This window comes from Seriola aureovittata, chromosome 11 (genome assembly GCF_021018895.1).
Source record: "Seriola aureovittata isolate HTS-2021-v1 ecotype China chromosome 11, ASM2101889v1, whole genome shotgun sequence".
Classification (NCBI taxonomy): domain Eukaryota; kingdom Metazoa; phylum Chordata; class Actinopteri; order Carangiformes; family Carangidae; genus Seriola; species Seriola aureovittata.
Window position 1 is genome coordinate 3,624,274 of NC_079374.1, and position 12,000 is coordinate 3,636,273.

A 12,000-nucleotide genomic window follows, 5' to 3' on the forward strand; every position below is an offset into this window, starting at 1 on the left:
AGCCTCAAGAGTTTAGAAGAGAATTAGCATATTACATCTGCTGTGTTTCACTCTATTTCCTCCCCCTCTCTTCTTCCAGGGTCCTGAGGAAGTTCAGGTACCTACTAAACCCCAGGCAGGTGTACAGTTTGGACCGAGGGGGGCCAATGGTCGGGTAAGTCTGCTGCGTTCATCCTATCACTGACTTTCTTTATGTTAGCAAATGGATAGAGGACACTGTTTATCATATGGGTTGTTCATGCTAGTATAAGGAGGACATACTTTTGTTTTCTGTCCTTCAGAACATGGTGAAAGAGCCACATTTACTTATGTTTTAACTTAAAAGATATGAAACAGATATCAATATATCAACTGTAAAGCTCCTCTCGACAGGATTTATTTCTTCAGTTGTTTCATGTCTTGATGAAATATTTATCATGTCTTGTTAGGGCTTTAGAAAACTTTGGGGTCTTTTCAGCCTGTTAGAGCGTTTCGAAAAAGTCTGCAAACTTTATCTATCAGTGGATAAAGAGTTGATATAAAGAGCCAGACTCAAAGACATAAAGCTGTCCTTTATTAATAGATGAAAAGCAGAGGTGCCGCTGATTTATTTTACAGTGACTTTAAGCTGATGAATAAAAAGCAGGAAGGTTTTATAGTTGGTTATTGTTCAGTCAGAGAGGTGTTCTGTTAAACCACCTCTTTACTTCATGTCAGACTAACCGCTGTGGAGGTCGGCGAAGGAGAATGGGACCATTGCATTACTGCCGTGGTGTGCATTTGACCTCTTGACACACACACACACACACACACACACAAACAAACACACTCACATGCGTCAGAGCTGAGCACAGCTTGTACTTTAAAATTAATGCTGTTGCGCTTTGTATCCATTCACGGAACAAAAACGCCCTACGCAGCACAAGCGCCGTAAATGCTTTACCTTGAAGGTGAATCTCTCCCTCCACCATCCTTTCACTTCTATTTGTGTGACTCTCCCCCCTCCCTCGTCTCTCTCTCTCTCTCTCTCTCTCTCTCTCTCTCTCTCTCTCAGTCACGGCAAACAGAGCTGCTGCCCTCGAGAGCCCATTGTAGGAAAAACGACCCAATGACGCACTCAGGTCTTAGGGGAGAATGCTGTAGATGATACATGCGGCGTCAAGCACAAAGACTCTTACTTTGGGAGAGATGTCAGTACTTGTGATGTGAGACTCAGCCTTTTTTTTTTTTTTTTTGGACATTTAGCTTTGGTAAAATCCTCATATGATACAGCTTAGCTGCAACACAACTGAGTGAAACAACTTGAACTAAGTTTTTCGTCAGTGAAGTGAAGAATCCATGTTTACCTGTTTGCTGAATAGGCTTCCCCCGAGTCACTACTAGGACAATGTGATGTTTCAGCCTTCCTGAGAGCATTATGTTGTGATTGGGACTAACAGTAATGATGTGATTATTAATGAAGAAGCTCCTTTGTTGTGCTCAACTCCGTCGTTTGTTGTTTCAAGTGCAAATGGTCTGTTATTCCAGTAACACCAGTCTGGGTGGTGCAGGGGCCCTTTCATATCTAAAATGAGGTGATGTAATGCTGTTATTGCCGAGCCGTGGGAGAGCGGTGCTGGTGCTGCTGAGAGAGGCTCGACAGTACGCACAAGTGAATATAAACACATGCACACAAATAAACACATGGGGCTGGATGTGTCACGTAGAGGGTTAACCTGCTCTCAGTTGAACTCTCCACAACTGTTACCATGGGCTCCCTAGCAACAGGCTCAGCAGGCTTTGAGGTGAGAGGCAGCTCTACTCTGAGAAATTTGTTTAGGGAGCGCAGCTCGCTCGCTTGCTCGCTCGCTCGCTCGCTCGCTCTACCACCAGTCATTGTTTCAGTCCATTAATACAAATCTGCCTTTGGCTCTTTGTTGATGCACATGTCTCTCCTCAGCTTGCCATACATAACACATGGCCACAAACAGTCAGGATTAGGCGTCTTAATTAAAAATTTTATGCCAACGCAGACGGGTTTTGGTTGGATGTGATACTCAGCTCCATGTTGTGAAAACGTCCCCACGGCCAGTTTGTAGTTTGTGTGCGTGGCCGTTAGAGAGGGCTGTCTGCCTCGTGGCCTCCACATCATCTGACCTGGTCCAGAAATAATCCACCTACTTTGATTTGAGTCGACCACTGAGAACATAAGAGCAAAAACGGTTTACACCGTTTACACTTAGAATATTATTATTGTTGTTTCAAGTCCCAGTGGGTCATGAAATCAAATCCAAGAAGTGAAGTTCGATAATAGATCCGTCAGTAATAAGTCACAGCACAGTACAAGTTTTTAAAACTCTTAACTATCAAGGTGGCAAGTATTTTATCATTCGCCGCAATGACCAGAAATATCCCGTTCACAATAAACATGCTTGTTTCACAACAACATATTTGACAGTCGCACTCCGTCTGAATGTGGCCAACGGTTCTGTAGGACTCAACCCACAGCTCACTGGTTCCTGCTGAAGATACAACTCATTGAAGATGGGACACACACAAAAAAAAAAAGGGCTTGATAATTTCCTGAGACTTTTACTTTTGTTGGGAAATATTCTTAGTTGCAGATTTGGTTCTGACAGGAGTATTTACAAAATAAAAACCGCAGTGCCCATGTTTGTTGTACTGAAGGAACATGTCTCCTTGTCAAACCTCACCATCGTGTTTTTATGAGTTTGTAGACAAACAATGGAGATTTATGGTTTTTGGTCTTTTCGTGGGATTTGTTGACTATATAAAGTTTAAACAATCTAATGTATTCATTCCTCATTCGTCTTCCTGATCTAATAAAGCAGGTGAGGGAGGTGTAAGTGGAGGCCGGCAGTCCTATATATGTATGTATATGTATATATTTAAGATGGATAAACATGCTCTCACTTCCATTTCACTGATTTTAAAAGATCATACATCTGTGTGTGTGTGTGGGGGGGGCTTAATCTTTTAAAATCAAATGGAAGTTGGAGCATCTTCTGAGTGAGAGACATGACGTATTGTCAGAAGTAGGATTTTAATCAAATCCTTCATTCCTAATCAAATCCTCGCAGTGAGTTATGGAGTTGTGGAGGACTGCTGGCCTCCACCTACACCTCCCTCACCCGCTTTATTAGATCAGGAAGAAGAAGATGAAGAAATAAGACCTCCACCACATTTTTTGGAAATGCAAACAAAGTTTTTACCAGCTGATTTCCAAACACACACCTCCGATGATATCACTCTACTACCTACTACCACCTGTGAGTTTAAAATGATTCATGAAAAATCTTTTTACATTAGTTTTACATGTATTTAACATCTAACAGATGAATTAATTAATTAAAACTGAGCTTATCATCTTACCATTATTCAGATTGTCCACTCTAGCTACAACACTTCATAACTCTTCGCTCCGTGAGTCACGTTCCCTTCATTTTAAATGTAGTCATGGTTCGGAGGGTCTCCTGGCTGTTACTGTGCAGGACCAGGTGGTCAGTGTGAAAGGGGTCGGTGCCCTGTATGCAGCTGTCTCATGACGGAGACAGATGAAAGCTACTGTCGACACCTTTGTCCCAACACACATTAAAAGTCCCTTTGAAGGGCACGCACTCTGTGGCCGCTCTGTGACTGTGGTTTCTGGGGAAAGGAGCGGAGTGAACGCAGCTGGAGAGGGCACACACTGATTAAACCCTCGCTCTCCCTCCTCCTCTATCTTTCTCTATGTCTCTCTGCCCCTCAGTGCATTAAAACCTTCAGAGCTTAGAAAATCGCTGCCTGAACCATCATGAGTGTCAATTTGAGACACATTTGTAAAAACACTTATTTCTGCACATGTTGATTAAATCCACTGGATCTTCTTTTTCTCTTAGGCTCAACTTTTTCCACGATGTCCCTGATTTCCGAGTGCTTGCCTGTGGAGGTGACGGCACTGTGGGCTGGATCCTCGACTGTATAGGTACACTGATTCTTTTGAACTATTCTTATGTTTACCACATCAAACACTTGTTTTTAAAGGGTCACTCCAGTTTATTACAACTTTGATGTTGTATTTTATAACCCTGAACATTTTTTTCTGTTGTGATAACACTGTACTGTAATTAGTTAGATCTGGGAACACTGTGTCTGTCAGGGCAACAAATATGAACAGTCAGCAGATCAGACAGGTTGTAAACAAACCCCCGGGTTAGCCAAACGTATTTGCCAGTGCAATTGATTGAATTAGAATGAGGTGTAATTATACACACATCACCTATAGCTACTGTTGAAAAGCAGCATCACTGAAATGAAAAACACCTTTTCACTGACCCCAACGGTTCAATCCCAGTCCGACACTCAGAAGGATGAATCAGGAATATGAAACAAAACATATTTTGTCTCTTAAATTTAAGACACTGTTTTGTGTTAACTCCTCATATCCTTGAATATCTCACACAGCTTGTGAGTTAGAAGTAAAATGTAGTGTGCAGATTTTCTGAAGTGACTTTATTGAGTTGTATACAATATTTTTTGTACAACATTTTAAGTTTACAAGTTTTTTGATATATTGATATTTCTTGAAAATACAAACGGCATTGAAACATCTTTTGAAATATTTTTCTTGGCATGGAGTCAGTGTGCAGGTTTCACTTTTAGAGAAATGAAAACAGACACAAAAGATGTATCTATTGTAAATGTCAGTTTACAAACAGTTTACTGTAGATTTACAGGATTAGGTGCTCTGACCTACCGCTCTTGCTATTATCATAGTCCCACATGGTTCTCATGTGCAATGAGGAATTATTACTGATTACTTTAGACAATCTGACTAAATTTCACAACCTTTGTGCTCGTGTTTCCTGCCCTGTCTGACTAAGTTGCAGTAATGTCACTCTGTTGCCAAATCTTAGTAGTTAACTTGATGAGTACAAGTTCATTATAACTGGTAGATGAATTAGCTGAATAAAATGAGAGTTTTCATTTAATTCATCCTCCGAAAACAGTTGTGTGAAGTTCTGTTCAACCAACCAAACATAAGATGGACCCGTTTGTCTCACAGATAAAGCAAGCTTTGCCAGGCACCCTCCAGTGGCCATCCTCCCTCTGGGCACAGGGAACGACCTGGCACGCTGCTTACGCTGGGGAGGAGGTGAGGCACTCAGTCAGTCATATATGTGTGTGTGTGTCCGTGTCCAGATTTTAGTTTTCCTCTTGTTTGTCAGGGAAAAGATAAAATATTCCAGATTATCTGCAAAGGCTCATCTCAGCTCATCAAAGACAGAACAAATATAAAGTGTGTTGTCTTCACATCAGCCTAAACACTGTCAGTGTTTGTTTCAGTGCTTAAAGGACGGGTCTCAGAAGCATAGTAGGATACAAAGAGCAGGCGTGTGTGAGCTCACGTTTTTAGGAAATGAAAGATGGGGAGAGGAATGTGGGAGCTCTTATGTGTCAAATTAAAAACTGTTAATATGCAAAGCACTTGTGCTGTAAATCCTCTGCCAGCCATTGATTTGTTGCAGTTCTTGGGGCCAGTAATTAGAGCGGCTGGTTATGACCGCTTGATTGTTGCTGCTTGGAGGAGCAGCAGAGCACTTAACCAGGCTTATGAATGATATTTTGTCAATAAGCTGCCAGGTCTGGGGGGGCTTTGGGACTTTTGTTGAATAGATCATCTTTCCCAGAAAGAAACACTGAGGTGAAGGAGCTTGAGTCTCTGCAGCCATTTAGCTTGATGAATATTTACTTTGGCAGAGCGAGCGAGCGAGCGAGGCAGATCTGCGTGTGGAGATCAACAGTCAATTTTTAGCCATGCTCGTGTTGTGGCTTTAGGGATGACAGTATCAGTTGATCCACCATTTCGGTCCAGGCTAGGCCTGCAACTAACAATTGTTTTCATTATTGATTAACCTGCCAATCATCACAATGTCCCACTTTCTGCCATGTTTTGTTTTGTCCGACCAGCAGCCCAAACCCCCAACAGCTTCATGTTACTGTCATGTATGACACTAAGGTCTTGCCTTATAGAAAACTGAACCCAGCAAAGGTTTTTCAGTTTTGATGGAGAAATCATTAAACCCATTATTCAGTTATCACAGTAGCTGTCAAATAATAGTCTAGTCCAGGCTGAACTATCTCAAAAATCATTGGATGGATTGTCATGACATTTTGTACAGACTACAGTGCTCTAACTGTTGCTTGATGTTTCACTTAGCATGTAGAAAATCTGTGTTTTGTACAGAGACTTTTGGTCCCTGGAGGATGAATCCTACAGACTGTGGTGGTCCCAGACTTCTCCTTAACAACCACCATGAGATTAACAGATGGATTTGAGTGAAATGTCTCAATATCCATTTGATGGATTGCTGTGACACGTGGTTCAGGATAAATCCTCAGACTTTTCATCTAGTGCCATCATCGGCTCAAATTTTCAATATGGCCAACACCTGCAAAACTAATAACATTCCCATCAGCCTCATATTAACTTGCCTACATTAGCATTTAGCTCAGAGCGCTGGTGTGTTAAAGCACAACCTCACATTTCTGCTAACATGACTGTAGACTCTGAGGGCCAGGTTGTACCAGAACAGAAGTGACGTGCGTGTTTGTGTGTGTGTGTGACGTTCAGTCTGACAGACTACCTGTCTCAGGTCACACTGGAAGGTGAGGTGAAGCGTAGTTTGTCATAAAGAGAGGGGAGATGCAGTTTAGTTAAAATATGAGATAATTCTAGGGAGAAATTCATAGTGTTCATTCAATTGTACACATGAAAAGTTCTAAAAAAATAGTTGTGTAACAAATAAAAGAACAGAGCATGTGGGTGTGTGTGTGTGTGTGTGTGTGTGCGCAGTCATTCAGGATGAAATGGAGTTTTTATATGAAAAGGAAATTGTTCCCTGTGAAACTGCTGTTATATCTTATGAGCACCAGTTCGTCAGAAAGCATGTTTATGCAAACACTCTCATATTTCACACACGATGCTCCCAGTGCGATGGTAGTCATTAATGCCTCGTGCCCTCGTGACACCCCTGGAACATACTTCCACCTCCGATCGTTAGTAAGATGCCTGGCTGAAGCAGCCTGTCAGCTGCGGAGCAAAAACCAGAGGGCTCCCTGTGGTGCTGTCGGGCCCGGGCCAGGTTCTGAGTTCAGAGGTGGAGAGAGGGGGATGGGCCTGTGTGAAACGGCAGGAATCCATGTTTAATGTAGTGGTTAAGAGAAGTATGTTAGGTATGTTATCTGCATTTGAAAAAAGAAACCACACTTTTGCTCAACTAATTCCTGAGTTAACTTCATAACTTTAAACCCATGTCACACAATAAATATACACTATAATAGTTTAGAATTGATTAGAGAATTGGTCTGATTATCTATTTGAATAGAGTTGAAGTTATCTCTGTGCTTGTACACTGCTGGCCAAAAGTAACTGGACACACCTTGGCTCTGAAGATTATAGCCCCGTGCGATTATTGACCATCCAATTCCAAAATCACGGACATTAATTTCCTGCTTCAAGAGTCTCCACTTCTCTCTGAAGGCTTGTGAAATGATGTGGGATCATGGCTGCAGGATTTCTGCTCTCATTCGGCGCATTAGTGAGGTTGGACACTGTTGCTGGGCAAAAAGACCTGGCTTTAGTTGGTGGTTCAGTTCATCCCAAAGCTGTTGGATGGGGTTGAGGTCGTATTTTTTATTTTTTTTTTTACCTCTCTGTCTTTTCTCGGCAGGTTACGAGGGCGGCAGCTTGCTGAAGTTCCTCCGGGACATCGAGCACAGCACAGAGGTGGTGCTGGACCGCTGGAACATCGATATCGTCCCCGATGACAAGGAGGAGAAGGGAGACCCCGTCCCCTACAGCATCGTCAACAACTACTTCTCTATCGGAGTGGTAAGGAAACCAATACAGAGACTATCAATACTGTTACACACACATCACATGACCATGGTGGATACTTCTTAGGAAATGTTTTTATAATATTATTTTTCTGAAACCATATCTGCAACTGTTACATACATTTTAAAAAAACATTGATTTGCCAACAGGTTTATGTTGAATTTATTGCTGTTTTTATTCAATCAACAGAAATATTCAGTTGTGATTAATTTTTTAATAATAGCAACTTTAATAATCAGTACAGGAAGAGAAGTTGCTGCCTTTGTAGTGGCTAATGGGGATCCAAATAATTATATAAAGTATATAAAGTAAGCGCAGTAGTGATCAGGGAGTCGAGTCTCGGTATCCAGGTCAGTCACAGCTGTCAATCATGACATTACACTTATATTTTACAGCATCATATAACGAATTAAAACCAAACTGATCAGAAGAACCTGGACACACATGGAGGGGGCGGAGCTTGTGACCTGTACTGCAGCCATAAATCTGAGTTAACAGTCACAATAGTACGTCTGAATGTAAATTGGAACCAATGATCAATTTACTAAATAATTTACTAGAAAAATATATAATAAATAAACTATACAATATAACATTAGATATTTTGGTTATTTGGCATTAAGTACTGTGGTTCATAGTTATGTGTATCAGACATAATCCCCTAATTGTCTAATTGAGCCACAGTTGTTACAGTAACAGCATGGGGAGAAAGATTATCTGGTCTATGTGGACATGAGCAATTAGCAGATTCATCAGTGAATTTCTGCTCCCTCTCGGGCAGGTTTCTTCTTTTAATTGGAGGAAAGAAACATGTTGCCAGGTTCCAGTTGCTTAGCAACCCTTTTTTTTTTCTTTTTTTTTTATCTTGTCCTGATGGAGATACCGGTATAAAGGCTCAGGGACGTTTTCCACAGAGGTGACAAACAAGGCCTTCGTGAAGTTATCTCAGTGGAGACTTAGTGACTGCGTCCTCACTGTAAGTCAGTGACAGGTGTTGCTTCAGTATTTCTTAATGGCAGCTACAGAGGGATTCACACAGTTACCAAACTTTACCACACCTGTGGTTCGGACACACAAGATTGAATCTGAAGCTACAACTATCATCAACCTCTGCACAATACAAGTCATATTAATTTAAATGAATTCCACTGTCGTCAGCTCACAGTCTTTCCAGGCGTCCTATAAATAGCTCGCACCCTGCTTTTTTTTTTTCTGCACAGCAAATAAACACCATCATACCGAACTGGTAATTAGAAGCACAGTGTATGTTTCAGTGTAGCATTGCAAACCAGACTGATAACCTTGGTGTTGTGCCAAACTTTGAGCTGAGTCATCATCATACCAGCTAAAGCAGGAGCCATCTGCTGTTTTCATTTTTTTCTCCTTAAACATTCAGGCATCATTAAGCTCATTACATGAACAGTACATACGACTATAAATAAACAGACGTGACATAAGTGTAAAGACATATGTGCGCAGGTAGACGTTAGGAGAGGCTTTTGGCAGGAGATGATGAAGCAAGGTGATGTTACACAACTGCACCCCAGCTGATATCTGCATATAATATGTCTGTGTGGACATACAACACCAAAGACACACTGATCTATATGTCACTGGTTTGTATTTGCACATTCTCATCAAACTGTTTGTTTAACCAAAGCTGCAGCACAAACTCAGTCAACTTTTGGCTTTCTCCAAACAATGACTCCTTCTTCTCAAACACAGAGGGGGGGAGGGGGCGAGTGGCACTGCCAGTGTGTCAGATGGAGCCAGACAATGGTATTAAACAGGCCGTCTTGGTTTAATGAGGCTTATTGCTACATTTGGTCTATTTCTTCTCTCACATCCAATAGTTTGTGTATCATCATTGTATAATCAGATATATCAGTCTCCAGAATACATAAATAAATTTACATTAAGTATTACATCTACCTGCCTGTTTATACTGGATACTACAACATCAAAGGAGTGCTGTTTACAATAAAAACATTTTGATGCTTGAACCTTTTTAAACCTCTTTCTAAATTATGAATATGAGACATTTAATTTTAATAGAGACGTTTCTGTGGTGAAGTTGAAAGAAAAGGATCTGAACATTTCTCCCAAAACAGATCATCACTATCCGTGTTCATGCTCGTAAATGGAACTTATTCCATATTCTTCTATATATTTCTTGCTGTCAACAAATCTCATAAAAAGACCAAAAGCAACAAGGAATACTGAAGTATTTTCTGTGTAGCCAAAGCCTGATAAAACGTACACGTCTCTGCCATAGAGCTGCATTGTTGCTCAATTTATTCATTTATTTATTTTTACCATGAACATGCGCACGGCAGTTTATCATGAGAACTTTCCTGCTGCCATAAAAACTTGTTACCACTCGAAATGCTAATTAATGTGGGGCTACAAAGAGCACACAACTTTAAAAAAAAAAAAGGACATTTTTAAACATACGGATCTTCAGTAGGAATGAAAAGACGTGGAGCTGAGTGAAACAGGCGGGGCAGGGAGGTCGGACACGCTGGTGGTTTTGAATCTTTTTCGTGGGACTTGTTGACAATAAGAGAAAATAAACACCAACTTTATCGTTAATGTAAAGGTTATCTGTGTGAACCTGCGACACACACACACACACACTCGGGTTCTGACAACACTCCAACGTGGCTCGGCCGGTAAATAAAGCGACAGATCGCCGTGCCTCCAGGAGCCGCAGTGACAGATGGCCGAGGATCTGTGTGCACACGACACCTGAGCAAACCAATCTCTGACTCACACCAATGATGTAGCCATTAGTAACCCTCAAAATCTGGTTTACTAACCATACAGGGTTTGCATTTCCTGCCGTCCCAACGAAGACCTTGCTACTCTGGGTTTGGTTGCTATGGAGACGGGAGGCTGGCAAGGCTGAATCTGAGAGCTTCCACAGTCATCTGTCCTTTATCTCACTGACTTAATTGTGGATGACATGGTGTGGAGCATGTGGTTGGCTCGGCCAAGGCTCTCAGAGCTGTAAACCAGAGGGTGCATCATGTGATTTCTGTTTCAATCTGTGTGTTTAGTTTAGATGATGTAAGACTTTATTAATCCTCAGGGGCAAAAAAATACGTTTTTACTCTTTGCACATTGTAAGTGCAAACATTTTTATATTTGGGAAATCGTATTAAACATAATTAAAGCTTTATCATCATTATAGGAGATGCGGTTTGTGCTATTGGCAGGAGCAACTGGCTGTGTAAAGGTGCTCTGAGCAGTGGGCTCGCTGTGGGGGCTGGCAGCAGAGAGGATAGCAATAAGAATATGTGTGAAGCCTCCGCCTCCTGTTTCAGCTTCACGTGGCTTCATATAAATCTATACTGTCACATTTTATTGCTCCATAGAGTTACAACAGATTTTTTTCATGCCCTGTTTTAAATGTGCACGTCAGCACTGAAGTTGAATCAGGGACAGATATCAAAATAATATAAATACTTTAAAAGCATTCCTCCTTAAATACACAAAACTTTTCATTCACAAATAACAACAGCTGATTAAACCATCTGTGTACACGCTCGGGTCGGTATCGGCTCCTAAAGCGCCTTCACTTGACCTGCAACCTGGAAAGAATCTTGTGAGAGGAATTTGAGAGAAGGAAATCACACCATGTCAGCAGCCATTAAAGATGCCGCCTCATGTTGCAGTGAGGAAGCTGATCCCTCTGCAGCGCGAGTCTCGGTGCAAGAGCTTCTGTGGACGGGTGCACACGTTGTAAATGTGTATGTATGTGCATGCACTTGAATGCACATGACTGTGTGTGTGTGTGTGTGTGTGTGTGTGTGTGTGTGTGTGTGTGTGTGTGTGTGTGTGTGTGTGTGTGTGTGTGTGTGTCCTGCAAAATGATTCCCGGTGTTAATGGCCGATTCCTAATTCGTGCCACAATCTCTGACTTTGCCTTTAGCCAGGAGGGTGTAGAGTATCCGCTGCCTCTTCTGATGGACATATAAGTCGCTAGCTGCGTCTCTCGCCTAATAAGCAGGAGCTGCACCACCACAGTTAACATGAGGTCCATTTACAGGCTGTTCTGGAGCTTTCAGTCATGTCACACCATCTTCCTTCCTTTACACGGAGTTTGTCCTATAGTGATGGAAGTTCAATTCTCTTGTTTT

At 41.7% G+C, this 12,000-nt stretch overlaps 1 protein-coding gene across 3 annotated transcripts in view; it reads left to right on the forward strand.

Moving 5' to 3' along the window:
* The window catches only part of LOC130177290 (diacylglycerol kinase beta), a 104,854-nt gene that overhangs the window by 45,970 nt on the left and 46,884 nt on the right, over positions 1-12,000 (forward strand). For all 3 annotated transcript variants that reach the window (XM_056388881.1, XM_056388883.1, XM_056388882.1), the window contains 4 exons: positions 80-154; positions 3,858-3,943; positions 5,024-5,113; positions 7,692-7,852. In XM_056388881.1, the coding sequence (XP_056244856.1) occupies positions 80-154; positions 3,858-3,943; positions 5,024-5,113; positions 7,692-7,852 (412 nt within the window). The remainder of the gene's footprint in view (positions 1-79; positions 155-3,857; positions 3,944-5,023; positions 5,114-7,691; positions 7,853-12,000) is intronic.